Source organism: Coffea arabica, chromosome 6e (genome assembly GCF_036785885.1).
Source record: "Coffea arabica cultivar ET-39 chromosome 6e, Coffea Arabica ET-39 HiFi, whole genome shotgun sequence".
Classification (NCBI taxonomy): Eukaryota; Viridiplantae; Streptophyta; class Magnoliopsida; order Gentianales; family Rubiaceae; genus Coffea; species Coffea arabica.
Window position 1 is genome coordinate 4,576,824 of NC_092321.1, and position 19,941 is coordinate 4,596,764.

The window sequence follows — 19,941 nt, forward strand, 5'->3', positions numbered from 1 at the left end:
ATAAATCAGTGATGCACTTGAGCATTTTGAATTTTGCTCTACCCGCGGCACCCCTGCCGAAACAACTGTCTAGGGCATGGTCTCAGGGTCAGCTTCTTGTCTGTGCAAATCAGTCAAAAACAAGGCTCTCTTGAACCAACCAGAATTGATAAAAAATGTTAGTGAGCCTTGTTCGGCTGCTAAGCTCGGGGGTTTCAGCATTGAAGTTTCTGAAATACTCGATCTCCCTCCAATTATGACTAATAAGCCACCCCGCAGCAACATCAGCAAGGAGAGAGAAGAAGGGGATTATGAGCCAAGTTGCAGGCTGAAGGGAAGTGAGTACCGGTCTTTGTCCGTCAAAGTGGCCAAGGATGACATTCTTAGGAGTAGGAGTAATAATGCTCGGGGAGTAGGAGTAATATGAGGACTTCCGGCGGCAACAATAAAAACTCTCCCAGAATTGCAAACTGACAGTAATCTAACAATAAAAACTCTCCCAGAATATGATTATTCAAAGTCCTCCGGCGGCAACAATTTTGGTGAGTCCGTCATCACCGGGGGCCGGGGGTCTCAAGCTCAGAACAAACTCTCCCAGAATTGCAAACATGAGGATTCAATATCAAGCCCGCAAAAAAGAAGAAGCTTTTAGGGGTAATATGGAAATGTTTTTAGGGGTAATATGGGAATGTTCCTAACTGCTATCAGTACAATCAGCGCGTTTTGCCCACGAATCGTCACGATTCATGTTTTCCGTCTATTTGACAGTTCAACCCAAATCACAGGGAGTTTATGTATAGTTTTTTGAATCATGGGGGGTTATGTGGTTTTTGCGAAAACTACAGGAGGCTAAAATGTAATTTGCCCTGCTTAATATTGCATGTTGAGATTTCTTCTTGGTTCATTTTCAAGCATCGAATTGTAGTTTGGATAGGGCTCCAATTTAGATGTAGAACCACATAAATTACCAAATTTCCAAAATTCATTTTTTGGCCAAATTATTACTACAAATTTCCACCGGTACCGGGTAATGGCCATACGATAATTTTCCGCGCCAAAAAAAGAAAAAAGGGTGCTGACGACTTTCGGGAGAGCCTGAGCCGCGATCCCGCACTCTCTCTCTCCCTCTTGACCAAACAGAGCTTCAAACAGAGCAGTGGGCAGTGATAGAGCAATCGAAACATGAATCTCTACGGTTCAATCGCCACGACGACCACCGTCACCCCCACCGATTCCCGACTTCTCAGAAATTTTGGGCATAAACCTTCACGTCCTTCGTTGATAGTTTACAAATCCATGGCCACCCGAAGGAGCTCTACAACCGGCGCCAGTCCGCTGCTTAGAATCAATTCTAATTTTTCGGCACTGGAAGCCAGAGTTTCTCTCGTCTTCGCTCTTGCCACGCAAACCTTCTCTCTCTCCCAGCGACGTAATCGTTATCTTCTTCAATTATATTGTCACGTCTTTGGTTTATGTAGAAATTTTGAAATCCGAGTTCGCTTTACTGGTTCTTAATTCTTCTCCTTATTTTATTCTTATTTTTATTTTTTTTGTTTTTAAACAAAAACGACTTGTTTAGTTCTGATGGAATTGGCGAGCGAGACTGCCAAGTACGTGTTCCCTTCGAGGAGATTCGAGAGTCGCACTTTAGAGGAGGCTTTGATGTCAGGTAGAACTTTGTGTTTTGCTGGAATTTCCTTCTCTACATGGAACCTCGTTATTCTTATCTTATCTTCCTTTCGATTTTTTGAAGTTCCGGATATTGAAACTCTGAATTTTAAGGTTTTGAGCCGCAATGATCAGTATGAGATAAGGGAAGTTGAGGTACTATTAATCGCTTTCACGTCATTTTCTAGTTGAATATCTGGAAGTTTTCACTAAAATTTTCATCGTCTTAAAATTCTATGTGGTATAAATATTTGTTTGTGATTTGGATTCAGTCGTACTTTATTGCCGAGACGACAATGCCCGGAAAATCTGGATTTGATCTAAATGGCGCTTCAAAATCCTTCAACGTGCTGGCTGAGTACCTCTTTGGTAAGGTAGCTAGCTGAAGTATTTTTTTCTGATTCAGTCCGTGGGTTACTTGCTATATCATGCTTCGAATTTTATGTCTTTTTCGTGTGGTTGATTTTAACCTGGCTGATTTTAGAATACAAAGGAGGAGAAAATGGAGATGACCACTCCTGTTTTTACTAGTAAAAGTCAGTCTGAGGGGGAGAAAATGGACATGACGACTCCCGTGATAACTAAAAAGGTAATTACTCCGGTTTTTCCCTTGGCGTTCCACTTATCCTTTGCGAGTAAGAGCTGATACATTAGATGGTAGTAATAGTTTTGTAACTGCATTTAGTTCGTAAGTTTCACTCTTGCAGGTGGTAGGTTGCCACCTGAAATTTGGGATATCCTGCAGTCGGCAATTTGGTTTGCCAAGAATGCCCTTAGGGTGACATACACTCTGGTCTGGTCATCCTTGCAGTAGTAGTACACTACTGACATCGTCCTAATGGACAACTGATCAATGGGGCAGGGTTTTCAAATGAATAAGGACGTATACAAGTGGCACTTTGGCATTAGCTCACAAGGTTTACCATCTTACAACTTGAGCCATTTAGAGTCCTTGATAGCACTGGCATAAAAGTATACGCACTAAATAATAAAAGTCAGGCATGTTGCTAATATTTAGATAAAGGTTATTGGAATACATGTGTCCTGACCCCAACCCTTTCTCCAAATGAGGGGTCACAAAGAGGATATAAACTTGCCTATAACTTTCCTTGCCTGATGAAAGTTATAAGCAAAAGGAGATTTTTCCAGGAAAAAGTGGTGCAGTCCTGCTTGTTTGCACCTCCTCTGTTATCTCCTGGAGCAAGGGGCATCACCTACCCAGGGTATCCAATTAGAACTGCTTTTAATCAGTCATTAAAATCTGTGTGTGTGTGTGTGTTTTTTAACTGGAAACACCTTAGAAGTTTTTTTTTAACTGGAAACACCTTAGAAGCCTCTTGAGTGTGTCATAGAATTTTGGGAGAAGTGATATTAGATTATGCATTCAGCACATTGGTGGAGCACAAGTGTGCCAGTTATCGAGTTTTAAGATAACAATTGAACTTGATTGGGTTAATGGTCTATCTATTATTGGAATCTCTGGCTGATTCAATGAGAGCTGTAGTTTAAGCACCTTTAGAAGTTGATTGTTTACATGGTTATGCTGGAATTCTGGTCATTTTTTGAGAGATAAAGTACCCTGATCTGATTACTCTTGGGTTGCTGATCTCATGATTGATACAAGAAGCAAAATGAACCAGCTTCTTTATTTGCACCTGAGACAAATTGAGAGGGTAATAAAGAATGATGGACATTAAGTGTCTTCTTTAAAGATTTTTCCCCGCAGCATATGTAGGTTCAAGTTTCATCCTTGAACAGCACATATCTAGTAGCAAGAGTTTGTTAATCCTGCTACTATAGTAGCAGAAGCATGACAATTTAGCTATTGTGGTAGCAGATATCCAAGTTTATTTTCCTTTTCTTAAGTTCTTGATGTTCATCAAAATCTGATGATTTTGTGAGTTTTCAGCAGGCGGCAGGTCAAGATAAGTGGAAGATGTCTTTTGTCATGCCCTCAAAGTATGGTTCAAATTTGCCATTGCCTAAGGATCCTTCAGTGAGAATAAAAGAGGTGCCAAAGAAAATTGTTGCAGTTATTGCCTTTTCTGGTATTTTCTCTCAATCAATTCAATTTGCTTTTTAATCACTTCTAAAGTTGAAATTTGCATGTAGCAAGTGGAAAGATACATTGTGGTCCAAAATTAGAGCCTTTGAATTTGACCAAAATTCTTGTACTGGTATATAATGCCGTGTGTGTGGCTTTTGTTATTTGTAAAGACTCTTGTGACAAGCAATGCACCCATAAGGATACCTTTGTCTCTTTGAGATGTTTTATGTGTGCAGTTCTCCTTATTTTTTAAATTGAAATTGATTGCTTTGGCAACAAACGACAATAATATTGCTCTGCAATTTGTCATTAAGATGGGTGCCCATCTGCTGTCATTTACTATCAATAGCAGGTGGTGACATGTTTTGGTCTCTAATAGTCAAGTCCAATGGCATACAACCCCCAGATGAAAGAGTTGCCAGTTAGAGTAGCTGACCTGCATTTCATTGTCAATCAGGTTTCGTCTCTGATGAAGAAGTTGAGCGTCGTGAATCCACTCTTCGTGAGTCACTGAAGAAAGACACTGAGTATCGTGTAAAGAATGGTGCGTCAGCAGAAGTTGCTCAGGTAGTTTCTGATACGTCAAGGAAACGTCAATTGGCACTCCTTATGGTGGCAGCTTTTAAGTTGTCTCTACTACCTAAGATCTTAAGCACTTCTGTATATGTTGATCTTTTGTTTTCTGTCATGCTTCTGTTTGATTGCAGTACAACCCCCCGTTCACACTACCATTTACTCGACGCAATGAGGTTGCTCTTGAAGTTGAAAGAATACAAGAATAAATCCTTACTGTACGGCACTCAAGACCTCACATACCTTCTTATTTAGTTTTAAAAAAATTCGGTAGCACTACTAGTCTGTGCTCTAGTCAGGTTAAATGAGACCATATGTGTCTTAAGTTGTGTATTCACGATAGTATTTTGTAGCATTTAATCCCCATAGAAGCCCCCCCCCCCCCCCCCCCCCCCCCCCCCCCCCCCTTCTCTCTTGCTTCCTAATGACGCGTTGATGCGTGTGTTAATATTACAAGTAACATAGTAGAATAGAAGTTGCCCCTGTTACTTCGGGCAAAATTGCAGCCTTAAACAAAAGAATTAGAAAATTTTCACATGCCACTATTTTGCTTATTCCGTTCATAGGCAGAACCCGGCTGCCGGCAGAAGGAGTATCGGACGGTTCTGCAAGTCTTTTAAACTTTTTATTCTAGTCAAATTGGTTATTTCCGATGGATGAGCAATGAAGTCACTGGAGTTCCTCTTGGTTAACCGGCACTGGCTGTGCTACTGTTATATTTCATTCCATTTTAGATATTTGTAATGATCGTTTTGGCCTTCCCCCTTAACTAAATTATATCTTGTATATCCTTTTTGGTTGTCGTCCTGGTGCGATACGCTCAAGCACGTATAATCTTGGTAATATCGTCAGCGTCTTCCTAATCCAATTTATTAGTTTTAGAAGGTGGACATTGCCGGGTACGGGGCAAGAACATTGTACCACAACACTTATGTGTCTCAGCGTCTTCCGTATCCATGGTGTGATAAAATTAAAGTTGTAGTAATTCATTATTAACTATTTGTATAAATTTACAACACTAATGTTTAATTCAGTTATTGGTCATGTATAATTAACAACATTTGAATAAGTTATAATTCATTCTTAACTACTTTTTTTTTTAATGTAAATAAGAGAGAGCTCGCGAACTCGGTACGTTTCTTACACGAGTATTTTTCTCCTTATCATCTAACTTGTCTCTCCTCACATTAACTACTTCTATAATTGTATAACAATGTTATTTTATTCAGCTACTGTTCATATGTAATAATATTTAGATTCATTATGAACTACTTATAAAATTTTATAACAATAATGTTGTATTCAATTACTATTCATGTGGTGTGGATACATAATAATTGCATTATGAGATTGAACAAGTAGTCAACAATGCGTTATAATTTGCTTGTAAAATGTCACATCATTTGCGAACAGTTGTACTACCTTCCCCCTCGGACATTGCCACCCCATGGTGTGGATGCCTATGCGGAAATTCCCGACAAAAAACAGAAGTTACTAACAGGAAATAGCGTACGTGGAAGACTATGCGGAAATTTCCGACGAAAACACTAAAGCTGTAATAGGAAATAGCTCACTCGATATTGCTGAGTTCACTTGTATATTAAAAAGACTGCTTTTGCAATTTGCTGCTGAAGTTGGATGAAAGGCTTTATTTTCTGAATTAGTGGGAGATAGCCACTTCCTTTCTTTTTTTAATTACCGTATAGAAAACATCTCACATAGGTGAAAAGTTGAATGACTGACTGGTAGGTTCATTTTTACGTTAAAGAAAACATCCATTAGGTGAAATATGGTTGATAAGGACTTAGGGATGAAAAATGTACATGGATCTCTCGATAGATTTGAAGTTCCAGTTCTTTAAATTCGAGTATTTCGAGCAAGCATGAGAAAAAAGGCTGTAGTATCAGGTGGAAAGCTGCTACCTTCGTGCTACTTGTATGTAGAAGGTAAGCTACTATAGTATGGGGGTTTTACAAATTACAACACAGGAGTGAGTTGCAATCATAATATTTTGGCAGTTGGGAGGGCTTGTTTTCGAGTTAACTATTGTTCTTTGTTTACTATATTGAAACACCGAAATCAGTTTCCTTCCGGTACGCTTTCCAGCAAAGGCATCCACCTCGGAGAGCTTCTCCTGCTATCACTACTGAAGCTATCAGTACCATACGTTTTCCCGTTATTCTGAAGCTTAGAAACCATATTATCAACCGTAATCCCACCTTTCCGCAGCATTGCTTGCAATTCTTCCTTGCTGATTACGAGCTTTATCCTCAACACTCCACCTTCTTGCCCGGTAGCAGTGATTTTACCTGAAACGTCGCCCGCCTTCCTTGCCCTTTGCGGATGAACTGTCAAAAGAGGTAAAAGATAGTAGACGCGACCACCAATCATATCGGTGTCTGGATGCAGATGACGGACGACAGGCAGTGAATCATAGAGTGCATGCCCACCAAATATTGATAGCACATGGCAGACTTTCATCGGAGGGTTGTATTCAAGTACTCGCCCATCAGATTTAATGACCTTGATGGCCTTCTTCCGCGGAGCTATGCAATTTCCCATATTTCTTGCTAAGACTGGAACTCAACGGAGAGAATACCTAATTTTTACTGATAGAAAGTAGGTCGTTGGGGGCAGCATATTTGCTTGGTTGTATTTATAAGAGAAACGCGACAAGTCTGCCCTTATTATTTGAGAATATTACAGCTAAAAACCTGGTGGCACTTTTGATCTCCACTTTCTAGTTCTTTTTATTTCGGCTGTGCGATCACTTGTCACGAGACAGGGCCAGTGGTGCCTCATTGGGACTGGGGACAATGATGACCTTTTAGGTCGAGAATTCACCATTCTTACTAATTTCAGCGATAACAAAAATTTTTTTTTTTTTTTTTTGGAGTTGTTTTTACGCATTTTAATATAGACAAATCACGGTTTAAATAATGCATGCGCGAGTAATTCTTATGTTAAAACTAGTAGTGAATTTCATGAGAAGATTGAAAACAGGGTCATTAATTTGATCATCAATCAAAATGAGTCAACATAAAAGCGTATTCATATATGAGACGCTGAAAACCTATTCTACAATTTTCTATTTGAAACTACTCGTGTATTCATCATGGTCTGCTTTGAAATCTTAATTGGGTTGGTGATTAGTTGTGAAATGGTGCGATGCATTAGATACACCACAGTGCATGTTGTGAGTCTTGTGAGTGAGTGGATCACAAGTTTTTACACGGAAAATTGAGCAGGACCACTAACGAGTAAAAGACGTAGTAAAACATACTGTATATAGATAGTAGAAGACTTGCGTAGTGGTTGACCGCATTGCGCCGTGTCCGTGTAATTGGTGGTACTTTGGTTGACTCCATTTTCCCAACATTGACTATTTAATTTGTTCGGTCTCTCCTTTAACTTTAAACAGCACGAGTCCACTAAAACAGATACTACTGTGATCGGGCCGCCAGAATGATGATAGTGTACAAAACCCAACCATCCTACTTCAAGGTCCCTCTTGGACTTGTTTGGATTATCAATTTTTTCTCAAAAAAAATTTTATATTTTTTGTGAACTTATTTTTTAATCATTTTTTTATTTTATATATATACATTAAATCACTGTAGAAAAATAGGAATGCAAATGGAATCTTACTATACAATATACAGAGCAGAAGGGTAATTATTACTAATTAATGGGAGAAGAAGGGAAGTTCATTTTTGTTCGCATCACATTTTGACGAATAAGGAAGAAGGCGATGGCATGAGTGTGGCCACGGGATCGGTAAGGCAACTAGTGCAATAAATCATGCATGGCAATGTGGGATTGGAGGGTTGTAGAAACAATTAGGTTCAGTGCTAAGTGATGTTATCCACACGCATGCCTGATATATATATACATATACATATATATATATATATATATGCGGATAATCACTTGCTAGGCGGTTCATGAGTTACTCGTTTTTACGTACTAGTGGAAACTGGAAACACGATTTTTCCCCCCCTTCCCTCCTCTTACATATTTAGGACTACAAGCTGGTTCGTAATTACAGAGCAGAAGTTGTGCTTTGCAGTTTTATCGATCTTGTCCCCTCGTAATCATCGATCCCTTGCGCGAAGGCCCGGAAATTGAGTTGGACAAAGCCGAAGGAATACAATAAGTCCTGTGTGCACTCAAGAGTCTCTTTAGATTTGCCGTGGGAATTCAAACCGGAAAACTTGAGTTAAAAAATGTTTTTTTTTTTTTTTGAGGCATGCTAGAATCAGATTTGATTTGCTCTCAATAGTTTACAGAACCGCATCAGAGATGGTTTTGGTCCTCAATTATATAATGGACCATCTTCATCATATCTGAAAGTGGGGTTGCATCTCACTAAAATCTCAGAAAACAACAATTGATACAGGATTTTTTTTAAAAAAAAATTTGCTAGTGCTGAAGTGCTCATCTAAGTCCCAAATATCTCGTCCCAAAACACACAAAACAATCTAAAATATCTTGTTTTCCATTAGGGTTCCTCTCGGACAAGTCATACAGGTATGCCACTGGCACAGCCTAAGGCACACGGATATGGTAATTTTTCCAACGCCCCCACCCCTCCCTCCACCGTAGGAGAAAAAGAAGAGGCATGCAGGACAAAAGGGGCGTCGCTTTCCAAACAAGTAGGATTACCATTACCAACTTGCTAGTAAGTAATTCCTTTTTTGGTGTACATCATGATTTCTGTTGTCCAAGTGCAGGGAATTTTCTGCATCTTTTAACAAATCAAAATTGGAAAAGCAACTGATGCTTTCACATCAATCATGCGCGGGTCAATCGATGAACTTGCATTCTTTTCTTTCCTAACTCGTGAGATTCACAATCTCAAGCTAACTTGCCACCCTCAAAGAAAGATTATATTTTCCCTATGGTCCTGCTTTTTTTGGTTTACTTTGTTGGCTTCTAGATTCGGATTGGACCATAAATGGTGTCTGTCGTTATATAATGTCGGGCCGGGCGGCCACCGCCGCGAAGAACTCCATATGCATTAATTTTGGCTTGCTTAGCACTCTGGTAGTTTTCTTTGACTGGGATTTTCGGCTGTTATAGCTAATGAAGTGTAAGTTTCAGTCTTTGCTGTAGCTTTCAAGTATGAATATAGATAGACTTTTGATATAACTGGCGTTAATATTTACGCGATTGGGAATTGGAGTTGTTTCACTCCTCTTGTGCGTTTTTTTATGCAGCCATTCCTTTTTTAAAATAACTGACAGTATTTAAAGACTCGTGAAATTAAATTCCTTTGATCTTTTGTAGGGTGGATTACACGGCTAAACCGTTGCACTTTGCTTCATTTGTTGGGTTGCTTGTAATTTGTATGGAAGTAGGGTTTTTGTAACGTCTGTTTGTTGTTCCCAGAAAAAGGGGGAAAAACAATCGGAGGGTGGAGTAGTACCAACACCTAGAAACCAGCAGTAGTCTATAAAGGTATTAGTTTATTTCCAACTTGCGAAGGACGGTACAGAAGAATTTCATCAAGAAAGTGACAGAGAAGTTACCCAAGAAGAAGACTGAAGAGCAGTAGTCTATTTGGCACAGGGACACAAGTCAAATTTGGGTAGCAAAGCCGCGAATTATCAGTATAACGCAGCTAATGGGGCGGTGGGGGATCTGCTGCCTTTTTTAGGGGCCAAAAACGTTATTGCTATTTTTAAAAGTCCGCGGACTTTGCAAAAAAGTGGCGTTGGATGACAATGGGATCCGACGGTGGGGCAGGGAGCTCTAAAATCACCCCCAGCCTCCGTGCCCGTGCCCGTGCAGTATATTTCTACCCCAATATCCTCGTGCGTTGGTCTAATCGTGGTTGTTTAATTATATTTTTTATTTTTAAACTTACAATCATCATATTTATTTTATTTTTTTGATGAATAACTCACGATATGTAAAATATTCACAAAATAATCAAAAAATCATTTTATCATACAAATTATGATATATATGTATATTCACACACACCCATTATTGATGTGTAATTATAATGTGTATATGTATAAAATCATGTATAGATATTTATTTTTTAAAGTTTATATTAGTAATGGGGGATGGGAGACGGAGTAGGGGTGTCCTCCCACGTCACCCATCTCTTCAAGAACAAGGAGAGAAAAATCCCCCCGCCCCCCGCCTTATGAGTCCCTCGGGCACTCATTTCATTGCCATCCATCCCTATTGATATGCTGCTAGTTAAGTAATGTTTATTTTGTTGTTTTAATAGGTAGATGTCGAGGTAATACCCAAGTAGAACTAGTTAATTAGGATTTGGCTTAAAGAGTGTTAGCTTCAAGTGTTAATTTTTTGGTAAGAGTGAAACTGATTTGGGAAAGTATTCAAACACAGTAGTGACAATAAATATGAGTGTGTATTCATATGGTTTGACAAGTTAGATATAAATTTTATGTCTTAATGTAGTGTTAGGAACTTGTTAGAAAAATATAATTAATTAAACTGGCATCACGAATACGGGCACAAATATAAAATTCTATCAATCTTTACTTTTTATCCCGTGAGATCTAACCTTGCCTGGAAATTAGTAGATAAGAATAACATGTAGTTAACCTTTTCTCTAAAACTTTCCAGCCAGAATATCCTCAAAACTCTCTTTTTAATCTTTGTTGAAATAAATTTTCCCTCTTAGAATTTTTTAATGAGAGTTTTTTCTATTATAGATTCTTCTAAGGGTTTTGTTCCCTTGTAAGACTTTCTTTTTATCTTTTTTTTTGTTTTTTTGCTGTAAGCTTTGAGATTTTTTGGATACGGTTTCTCAAAATTGAATTTGTTATATGCATTATGTCATATCTAAATTTTTTAGTTAAGGTTGCAATAGGATTTTTTTATTAGATTTTACTGTCATTGTCACTGTTAGATGACATGCACGAATCCACAGAGTTACAGTGAATATTTTGGAGCTTTAGTGTTCTCTTTGCCTTTATCAATTGTTTAGACTTCACCACATCTTGGATGTATATTTTCTGTCTTGAGTGCAGATTTATGAGAACGAAATTCTGTTTCTTAAAAAAAAAAAAAAAAAAAAAAAAATTACACGCAGCTAAGCATAGCCAATAACTTTCATATTTTCTCAATTAAAAACGCTTACTTACTTTCTTTGGGCTAACTTTCCCGTCCGTGTGGTCGTTTTGGGGTGTGATAACAAGAGTAAGGTGGGTTAACATCCTTGGGCCAGCCCAAAATAAATATTTTTCGGAGAAGACTGAAGAGTGATGCTTGCTTTGCTGGTTTGGAGAAAAGACTCAAGAGTATAGGCTAACGCGGCTCGCTTCGCTCTTCAAGTTCCGTCCCCCTTACTTGACATCTCTTTCTATTTAAAGGAAAAAAAAAAGAAGCTCTTTCTCCTTTTAATAAGAATAATAATAATAATAATAATGCAAGTTTTTTTTTTTTTTTTTGGGTGGGAATGAAAGCTGAATCTTTATTCAGGATTGAGAACTTCTGGGTATGAATCTTGCCCTTTGGATCGATGGGCTTGCCACTGGGTGTTTTACCCCTCGAATCTGACTTTGTATTTTTCTTTTTTCAAAGAAAGAAAAGAAAGAACAACACAAAACTTTTTTAAGTAGCAGTAGTAGTTGTTTGTACGAGGGAGTGCTTGGTAACTAAGTGTAGGATGAATATTCAGAACAGAGAGTTTTGCTAACAAAATTTCGACGTTGCGCATAGCTTAGTGATTGGGTTGACAGTCTTTTAACTATTATCTGATACATACATTACATACATATACATTGGGGGATAAAAATGAAAGAAATGTATCGACCTAAGACTTTAATTAGTTGCCAAACCTTTTGTGCTTTAAGCCGTACAGTAATGCCGAAGTACGGGAAGAAGAGGCAGAAAAAAAAAATTGCAGCTCCATCAAGACGCCATTCTACGTTCGCGCCGATGATAATTGTGAGCCGTTGATCAAGTAATAGATAGATTAAGAAGTCATGTAACGGATGCAGAGATCTGATTTTGCTATCAATTTCTTGGCATATATTGAAGCTTTTGCTTGTTTCACATGCATACAACATACATTTCCTAAGCCAGGCCAGCTTGAACTCTATGCTCTCGATCTGGTATAATCAAAAATCAGAGCGCCACTCCAACAAATCCTTTTCTCCATGAAATTTGGGCCTCTCAACTCCAGCTGAAACCATTTAAGTCGAACTGCTTGCACCTCGAACCTGCATCTGCACCGTCATCTGTGTTTAGATCGAGCTTAGGTGCAAAGAAGGGCAGTTTATACTCTTCTGAAGGCCTCTGAGTTTCGGGTGGAATGGGACCATATCTATTGTGAGGTTGATCAAAGAATTTGATTTCGCTTTCTGCCTCTCTGCCTCTTTTCTCTAAGTAGCTGTGGTGGCTGTTCCATCTTCCTCCTTGAAGCCCAATGCTCATGGACAAGTTGCCAATGTTTTTCTCAGCAGCACATGCCTTTTCCGCTTCCTCGTTCATCGTTGAAACAAGCTTCCTCTTCTCTTTCATCAGGTCGTCGCACCATCTACGTTCAGCATGCTGCAGGCTGGCCTCATTGTTCATGTTATTGAACTCCATATCTGTTCTCAGATTTAACGGTCTTAACATCATTTGATTGTTGTGCATCTCTTGATCCCTCAGGGAACCTTCACATGAGGTCAAGCAGCTGTCCATCGAGCAATCTGTTGGCTGGGGCGTTTGAGTTTGCTGGGGGCATGATCCAGGCAGTTCTTTCATATCTGAAAATGCTGAATTCAGGCACTGGTCGGACATTTTACTGACGAGTTCAGATAATTGAACCTTGGCAGCCTCTAAACCCACGGATCCCAAGTTTTGTCTGCCAAGTGTTTCCTGTGCTTTCTCCAGCACCGCCTGTAAATATTTTCCTTGAGCCTCTATCCTGAGCTGTAAGTGTCGTTGAACCTATATCAGTTCAGAGGGGACATACTTATAATGCTGTCAAAAAAGATTCTTCATTATGCAACTGCAAACTATATCAAAAGAAATCATGTCCATTTTGGGGTTGCATATTTGATCGTTATTTCTAGAAAAGCTAAAAGTTTTAGACTGTATCCATTTAATTGGTATGTTCGGACTTCCTGAAACCATCAGATTAATTTCAATCATGATGTTCATAAACTATTAGCTTCCAGAATTATGTAAACTGGTGAGGTGTTTGTTCTTTTGTGAATGAAATGCTGGTAGCTGCACCAAAAAAAAAAAAAAAGGAAAAAGGCAAAAAAAAACCGATTTTCTTTACTTCTGGTTGTTTTAGGCTATATTTCCCCTAATGTTTTTTTCATGACTAGTATGTAAAAAGTGTTTCGATGGCTGAATGTCTTGTAAGACATTGGGAGATGTGCTATTAGTGACACTGTTTTGCCAGTGGTTGGAGCTGGAAAAAGTTGTTAGGCTATTGCATAATAACTTCGTAATTTGAGGGCATCAAGGGATTGACGTGGCCAGGACTATTTGGAAATGATGTGATTCATGCATCGTTGGTCATGATATGAGAACTGTAACTGTGGTTACTCTGAGGAAAAGAAACATGATCATTCTTACCTCAAGTTGTTCATGCAGCCTTCTCTGCACTTCAATTTGCATCTGTATTGCTTCGCCTATGTGTAAGTTTCTGTATTAACGATTCATAATCAGAACACCTTAACATTCTATACTCTGGAAGTAAAAGAACATGCAATGGATTTTTCTTACTTATTCGCCTGAGATCCAATGCTTGGGTTAATTATGCTTGCTGCATTTGTCTCAGGTATCCTATCTCCTGCTGCTGCAAGCATTTTTTCGCCAAATTACATTTTACATTCAACAAGTGGTTTCATAGTAAAATACTTTCAGGAGAATTTTTTAGCAGCTTACCGGCTTTATTGGTTCCACAATTAGCTTGCCCATGGAGATTCTTGCTCAGTCTATATTTCTGCCAGCAGAATGTGGAAGTTAGTAAAGATTTTGCCACCATGAAATTACAAAGTCACCTAGAAGCCTACAACCTCATAGGTTTCAAAATTACAAAATTGTGGTAATAACTTTAAAAAGGACTGGATGTTCCATTAAAGCTCAGTTCCTGGTAAAGGTTTTCACAAACAAAAAATGAGGTATCCGCAGTATGTTCTTTGCCTTGTACAATGCGTACTAATTGGTATTCCATGAAGTCTATGTACTTAAGATTTATGGCGCTTAATGCAATCTATCGACTCAAAATGTTAAATTAGCTAGGAATAGGTAATATCTGACGGGTAGCAAATAACAGGAGGTCTAATTTGTTGGATACTATTTTCAAACAATGTATTTGATATGTATTACTATCACGCAAGCATTGATCATCTCATTACCTGTAGATGACTCTTTAAATGATACAAGGTTAGGCCTTGAATTCCCATTAGTTTCAGAACTGATTTTGGAGTTGCTTCTGCAACAAAAAGAATAAACCATATTAGCTGGTTGAACATGGTCTAGTTTCAAGCTGCTTGAACTTTAGATGTTGCATGCCCTTACTGTCTGCTCCTCCAAGTTGATTAACTGCTTCTATGAATCGCTCATGAAGGTCTGGAGTCCACTTTAGTCTTGGCTTAGCATCAGTTGAAAGAACAAGTCCCGAATCTCCAGGGCCATTCCCACCTTGCAGGAACAGATGTCTTTCAGGAGGAATAGGCATTCTTGAGGAAGAGTGGATGTTTTTTCCTTGTTGGTGGTGATGATACATCTCCTTATATCTTGTCTTCAAGGTGATAATTTACCATCAGCTTCTTTGTAAGAATATAAAGGAAATCAGCTCTTTCTATGAAAACTTGTAAGTTTACCTGAAAACTTCTGTGTTGCTTGGCCCAATCTGCTCCGACACTTGAAATATGAATTATGATTCTGTCCTAAACGGTACAATATTAACTTTAACCGCTGAAACTTGGTAAAGGGAGCTGTCTAATACAGCTCTTATCAATCTATTTTTTTCTTTGACCATTTCTCAGAGACAAACGATGTGTTTGAGGTCTCCTTATAAGCAAACGAGGAATGAGAGAGGTAGGAAGGGGTTTCAAGTGAGGCACAGAATCTTTGGTAGGGCCATCTAAATGCTGGACCCAGTCCAATCTCTCCAGTGACTGAAAAAGAAATCTTGCCCTTCCAGATCTCTGCATTCGTGGGTCCATTCATGCAACTCCTCCTGTTCATAGACAGCAGCACTGCCATTTTATATTCCTACGTACCACAACTTGACAGAACTCTTTACACCTTACAATAGGTACAAGAATAGATCCACCACACTAGTTTTTTACTGTTAATTCATATTCCTTCGGGCAAAGTTTGGGAACCTTATTCTCAGAACTAATAGTGGAATTTTATTTGATATTGACTGGAGGAATCCACTATCTATGATGTCCTGAGAGCTTCAAAACCATCTTCTCGTTTCTTATGGAAGATTCTGTTGACTAGAGCATCTAGAACTTTGCATTAGACACATACAAAAAAAAAAAAAAAAAAAAGTTAAGAGATGCTTCTCCTCGGGAGTGTTTGTGGACAGTATCGGAATAAGTCAAGATTCCGTTTTGTGTAGTTTTAGCTCGTCTCCACAGCTACCGCGGGTTCAATTAGATGATCGTGCAATACTCTAGGAGATATAGGCATTGGCTGGTATTAAGGAGATCTTTTTGCTATGTGCTCAGACTCGATGTCAAATCAAGTTTATTCTGTTTAAAATGTTCTTTTCTTGTACTTAAACCACCTCCTGAACCTTCCTTAGTCCTTTTGCCGCTGAAGACAACTACCTGTAATCTGCTGCAGCATGAGCCATCTTGTTTTCATGTTGATTGAATCTGTGCTCTGCAAGGACTTCTGCAACGATCATGCACAGGAGTATGTTCAGACTTGCAATTGCAGTCCTCATCCGCAGGACATACATCTCGGTTAAAATTGTGACCACTGAAAATTCCGGTGTTTTTAATATCCTTTCATCTATGTGCACCCTTGAAATATTTGAATTTGGGTAATTGCATGAGATAGGAAAATAGTGGAGAGATTCCTCCCTTTCACTTTGTTGGAAGGCCAGGAATGGAACCAAGGAACACATTCCATTTTGTCACCTTCAGTAAGTTTGGTACTTATTCAGCCTAGACAGAATTAAAATAAAGAGAAGGGTCCAGTGAAACTTTTTCCGCAGTTCAAACGGTATATGACTGCTGGCCCCGAGCCATTGGGTCCCCTTAGTAGGAAAAATGAAGTACAGTACTTTCTTCTACGCTGCGTTTGATGGAAAACATGACAAGTCACAGCCGATCGATAGGCGATCAGATCAATTGCTTGGTTTGGTTTGTCCTTGACTTGGGTTTTAACTCGCGTTGCAGATACTCCAGCATGAATCTCCATATAATTCTCTCATTACAGGATTAGCTTTTACGTTCTTTTTTGATGATAGTGGAATTTTATGAAATGCCAATGTGGCGGCAGCTTGTGCTGAACAATTGGATACTTTTTTTTTTTTTTTCTAAAAAAAAATTATAGCTGGATAAGTACTTTATTTCGATCGATTTACATAAACTCGCATGTACTTGGATTTTATATATGTACTGTACGTAGGGGTTGAATTGGCAACCCGAAGATCTCTTGACTGCCATGCAAATAAACCAGCATGAATGAAATGTACGCATGGATCTCGTTTCATGCCAACATAACATCCAATTAATGCATTAAACTTTGTCTCTGTTTCTCGTCTTCTTGTGGAAGAATTAATGAATGGATCGTTGAAAGTCTTCATGCATCTAATTTGTTCGTGCGTACGTGTTTGATGATTGAATCAAAGTCTTCATGCTGTGTTGTCTATGCTATGCGTATAAATCTTCCATTACGTGATGTCCAACATAAAGAATAAAATCAGCTTCTTATCGAGAAATTTAAAGTACAATAAATAAACCTGCATTACTGCAGAATAAGTTGGCGTAGCATGCATGCAAGAAGATCAAGTACGCCAACATCTTGCCTAATTCAAATAATTTACAAATAAACCTGGTGATCAGAATGAGGAATGCTGTCGAATGCAAACAAACACTTTTGAAAAGACAAAAAAAAAAAAAAAAAAACTTGCTGGTGCCTCAAACGAACGCTTGAGATCACTGATGAAATTTATCAATACTTTTCTGTAAGCTTTACTTTACTGTCAAACCGATGCAAACACAAGCAAAGTACCTCTCCCTCTGTTAATATCTTCACGTCAGTTCCAACTGAACTTTTAGGGAAAGATCAAACGATTCTGATATGTTAGGATATTTTATGCAGTTTGGGAGAATCTATAGAAGCCTTTACGTAAAGTTTGAAAAGCAATATTCCTCATTAGTTTTGCTGGCATGTGGAATTGTGGATAGCAATGAATTGCAGATGGAAAACGATTCGTTGCGCTGATTAAACCTCTAGATTTAATTTCTGATTTTTAAAAAAAAAATTAAGAAGATGGGTATTAATTACTTTAATTTTTCTGCTATGATGGAGAGTACGTAGGATTTTCAAACCAAGTTACTTCCTTCCTGCAGATGTCTTTCCACATTCTAGCTACTTGAGACATACGCCAATATCTTTCTTTATATTTGGTGTTGAATCCAATTTTAACACATGATTGAGCGCCATCATCTGATTTGCTGCAAAAATGAACTGCTCTTTAAGAATGTGGCTTAATTTTGTAATGCGTTTCTTTCTGTGTCTCGTCTCGTACGTCGTAATTTTTTTTTTTTTTTGGGGTCGGGACAATAATTTCTTCATTCTTTCACCGGATTGCGGCAAAGTTCCTCTTCTTTTCATCCTAATCATGATTTGACTGCGTCTAACCGTTGGTAACAGTGGTTGGCTGTGCATGGCGCATCCTAATGATGGTTTCGATCGAGGATATAGAAGTTGCATATATAGTGTGCCCTTTTGTGTCCTTTTGAGACACCCAACTTTCTTCTAATCATTGATGTTAAACCAAAACAAAAAAAAATCACTGGGTTATGTAATTATTTTACTAGTATAATTTTTTTTTTTTTTAGGGACTAAAACCAAACCAGCCATTAAGTTGATTACAGAGACGGATGTAACTTTCACATCATGTTATCAAGACCCAATCATCTTTCCAGTAATGGTAATGGTACATGAAAAGTACTTACCTTTCCTTGATGTGGCCGCAAAGCCATGTTTGTGTTTAGTTTGTAGTATTTTTTGTGTACGGTTGGGACTGGGAGAGCATTTTTATTACTCCCTACCTTTTTACCGCCGCCTGCAACCCAACTTCTTCCTCCTCAAATGTAAACGTTGTTTTCCCTTCGTATGTGATGTGGTGAATGATATAGTCAGATTCTCCACTTTAGAACAGAAGAACTTTTTTTTTGGAGGGGGGGGGGGGTGGTGGTAGGGCAGACTCAGTTGTGCCTTTTGCCCATTTTGGGGTCTCAGTGTTAATGTGAAGTTTTACTGCAAAGGATGAAGCTAGCCCTCAAGAGAAGAAAGGAACACAAAGCAAAGCATAGCATTTTTTAAGAATCAGTACGTAGTTTTATGAGTTACTACTGGTCAATCATTAATGGAAGCACTTGACAATCATAAAATTTCGAGTTGTGAGGTCTATTGAACAGCCCACCCCACCCCACACGTGATAAGATTGGCTAAAGAAATTCACAAAAAAGGATAGAAATGACCACGGAATGTTATTCCTTGTGGAAAAATGTAGAGGGCAGCCGGAAAAAGTTGAGATTCTGAGGAATGGAACTTGGGAATCTTAACTCAAACTAAAGCCAATGGGTCGTATTCTCAAGTCAAGAATTTTGTTATTCTTTTCCGCTTAAGGCCACAAAAAATGGGTTCCCACATACAATTCTTTATCCCCAATCTTAATACACTTAAGATGCTTTTCAACATGCATAATCTTTGTTTTGTCCTCGTAAGTAGCGTCGTTTTTGTCAAACAGCTCCGATTCTTGATGCTTAATTTGTGCTTTGCCAATGTTAGTTGCATACTACTGGAATCGTTTTGATCTTCATCAATCAATACTATTTAATAAATCTCCAAACTAGTAGGGTTGCAAGAATTACCCTTTTGTGTACAGTGATATCTAACACATGCAATGATTGCAGATTGGTCCAGAAGGGGACAAAGAATAAGAAGAAGGGCTGCATTAAACGTTAACGGAGGAGTTTTCTAACGAGAGCACTTGTTAAGACCTGTATAATTAACTTATCACACGAATACACACACTCATATTCATTGCTTCATTTACATTCATTCAGATACTTTCCCAAATTAACTTTAATATTATAAAAAAGTTGACACTCAAAACTATTTCAAAAGAGGGCACTTGTTTGCCAAACCAAAGTTAATAAGTAATATTTTGTCTGCATTGCAATTTTTGCTGAAAAATTTTTACGTTTTTCATTCACGCATTTCCTAATGATTTTTTTTTTTACCTCACATGCATTAAATCATTATAATACAGTTTTTTTTTTTTTTTTTTACAAAAACTCCTAAAAATAGCAATTCAAACGAGACTGACTAGGGCAGGTATTGTGGTCGGGAGGGTTCTAGTTTAAACAATTTCAAGCATATCTTTACTGATATTTAAGTTGATGGTTACATGTTAACTATGCATTAATTAGATATTAATGTCTTAAACTACGAAAGCATGTACGTTCTTTTAGTGAAAATTAAGC

The 19,941-nt window shown here is 38.3% G+C and overlaps 3 protein-coding genes across 6 annotated transcripts; 1 reads left to right on the forward strand and 2 right to left on the reverse strand.

Annotated features, from left to right (window-relative positions):
- Nucleotides 1–905: 905 nt before the first annotated feature.
- LOC113695114 (heme-binding-like protein At3g10130, chloroplastic) lies at nucleotides 906–4,809 on the forward strand. Of its 2 annotated transcripts, none has more exons than XM_027214090.2 (8): nucleotides 906–1,408; nucleotides 1,559–1,648; nucleotides 1,733–1,803; nucleotides 1,920–2,021; nucleotides 2,132–2,236; nucleotides 3,557–3,695; nucleotides 4,152–4,261; nucleotides 4,402–4,809. In XM_027214090.2, exons 1-8 carry the CDS (start codon nucleotides 1,162–1,164, stop codon nucleotides 4,474–4,476), a joined length of 939 nt encoding a protein of 312 aa, XP_027069891.1. In that variant the 5' UTR covers nucleotides 906–1,161; the 3' UTR covers nucleotides 4,477–4,809. The 2 variants fall into 2 exon arrangements, with proteins under 2 accessions (XP_027069891.1, XP_027069892.1); XM_027214091.2 differs by having other exon boundaries at nucleotides 908–1,408; nucleotides 3,560–3,695.
- Nucleotides 4,810–6,105: 1,296 nt separating this feature from the next.
- Nucleotides 6,106–6,904, reverse strand: LOC113697540 (uncharacterized). Its single transcript, XM_027217202.2, has one exon. The coding sequence runs from the start codon at nucleotides 6,827–6,829 to the stop codon at nucleotides 6,347–6,349; it is 483 nt and encodes a 160-aa protein (XP_027073003.1). The 5' UTR covers nucleotides 6,830–6,904; the 3' UTR covers nucleotides 6,106–6,346.
- A 5,356-nt stretch (nucleotides 6,905–12,260) lies between these two features.
- Nucleotides 12,261–15,248, reverse strand: LOC113694849 (myb-related protein 2-like). Of its 3 annotated transcripts, none has more exons than XM_027213747.2 (7): nucleotides 15,082–15,248; nucleotides 14,777–14,999; nucleotides 14,614–14,690; nucleotides 14,141–14,198; nucleotides 13,979–14,048; nucleotides 13,829–13,898; nucleotides 12,261–13,189 (listed from the first exon to the last, which is right to left on the reverse strand). In XM_027213747.2, exons 2-7 carry the CDS (start codon nucleotides 14,982–14,984, stop codon nucleotides 12,428–12,430), a joined length of 1,245 nt encoding a protein of 414 aa, XP_027069548.1. In that variant the 5' UTR covers nucleotides 14,985–14,999; nucleotides 15,082–15,248; the 3' UTR covers nucleotides 12,261–12,427. The 3 variants fall into 3 exon arrangements, with proteins under 3 accessions (XP_027069548.1, XP_027069550.1, XP_027069547.1); XM_027213749.2 differs by having other exon boundaries at nucleotides 12,261–13,171; nucleotides 13,979–14,051; XM_027213746.2 differs by having other exon boundaries at nucleotides 13,979–14,051.
- Between the last annotated feature and the right edge of the window lie 4,693 nt (nucleotides 15,249–19,941).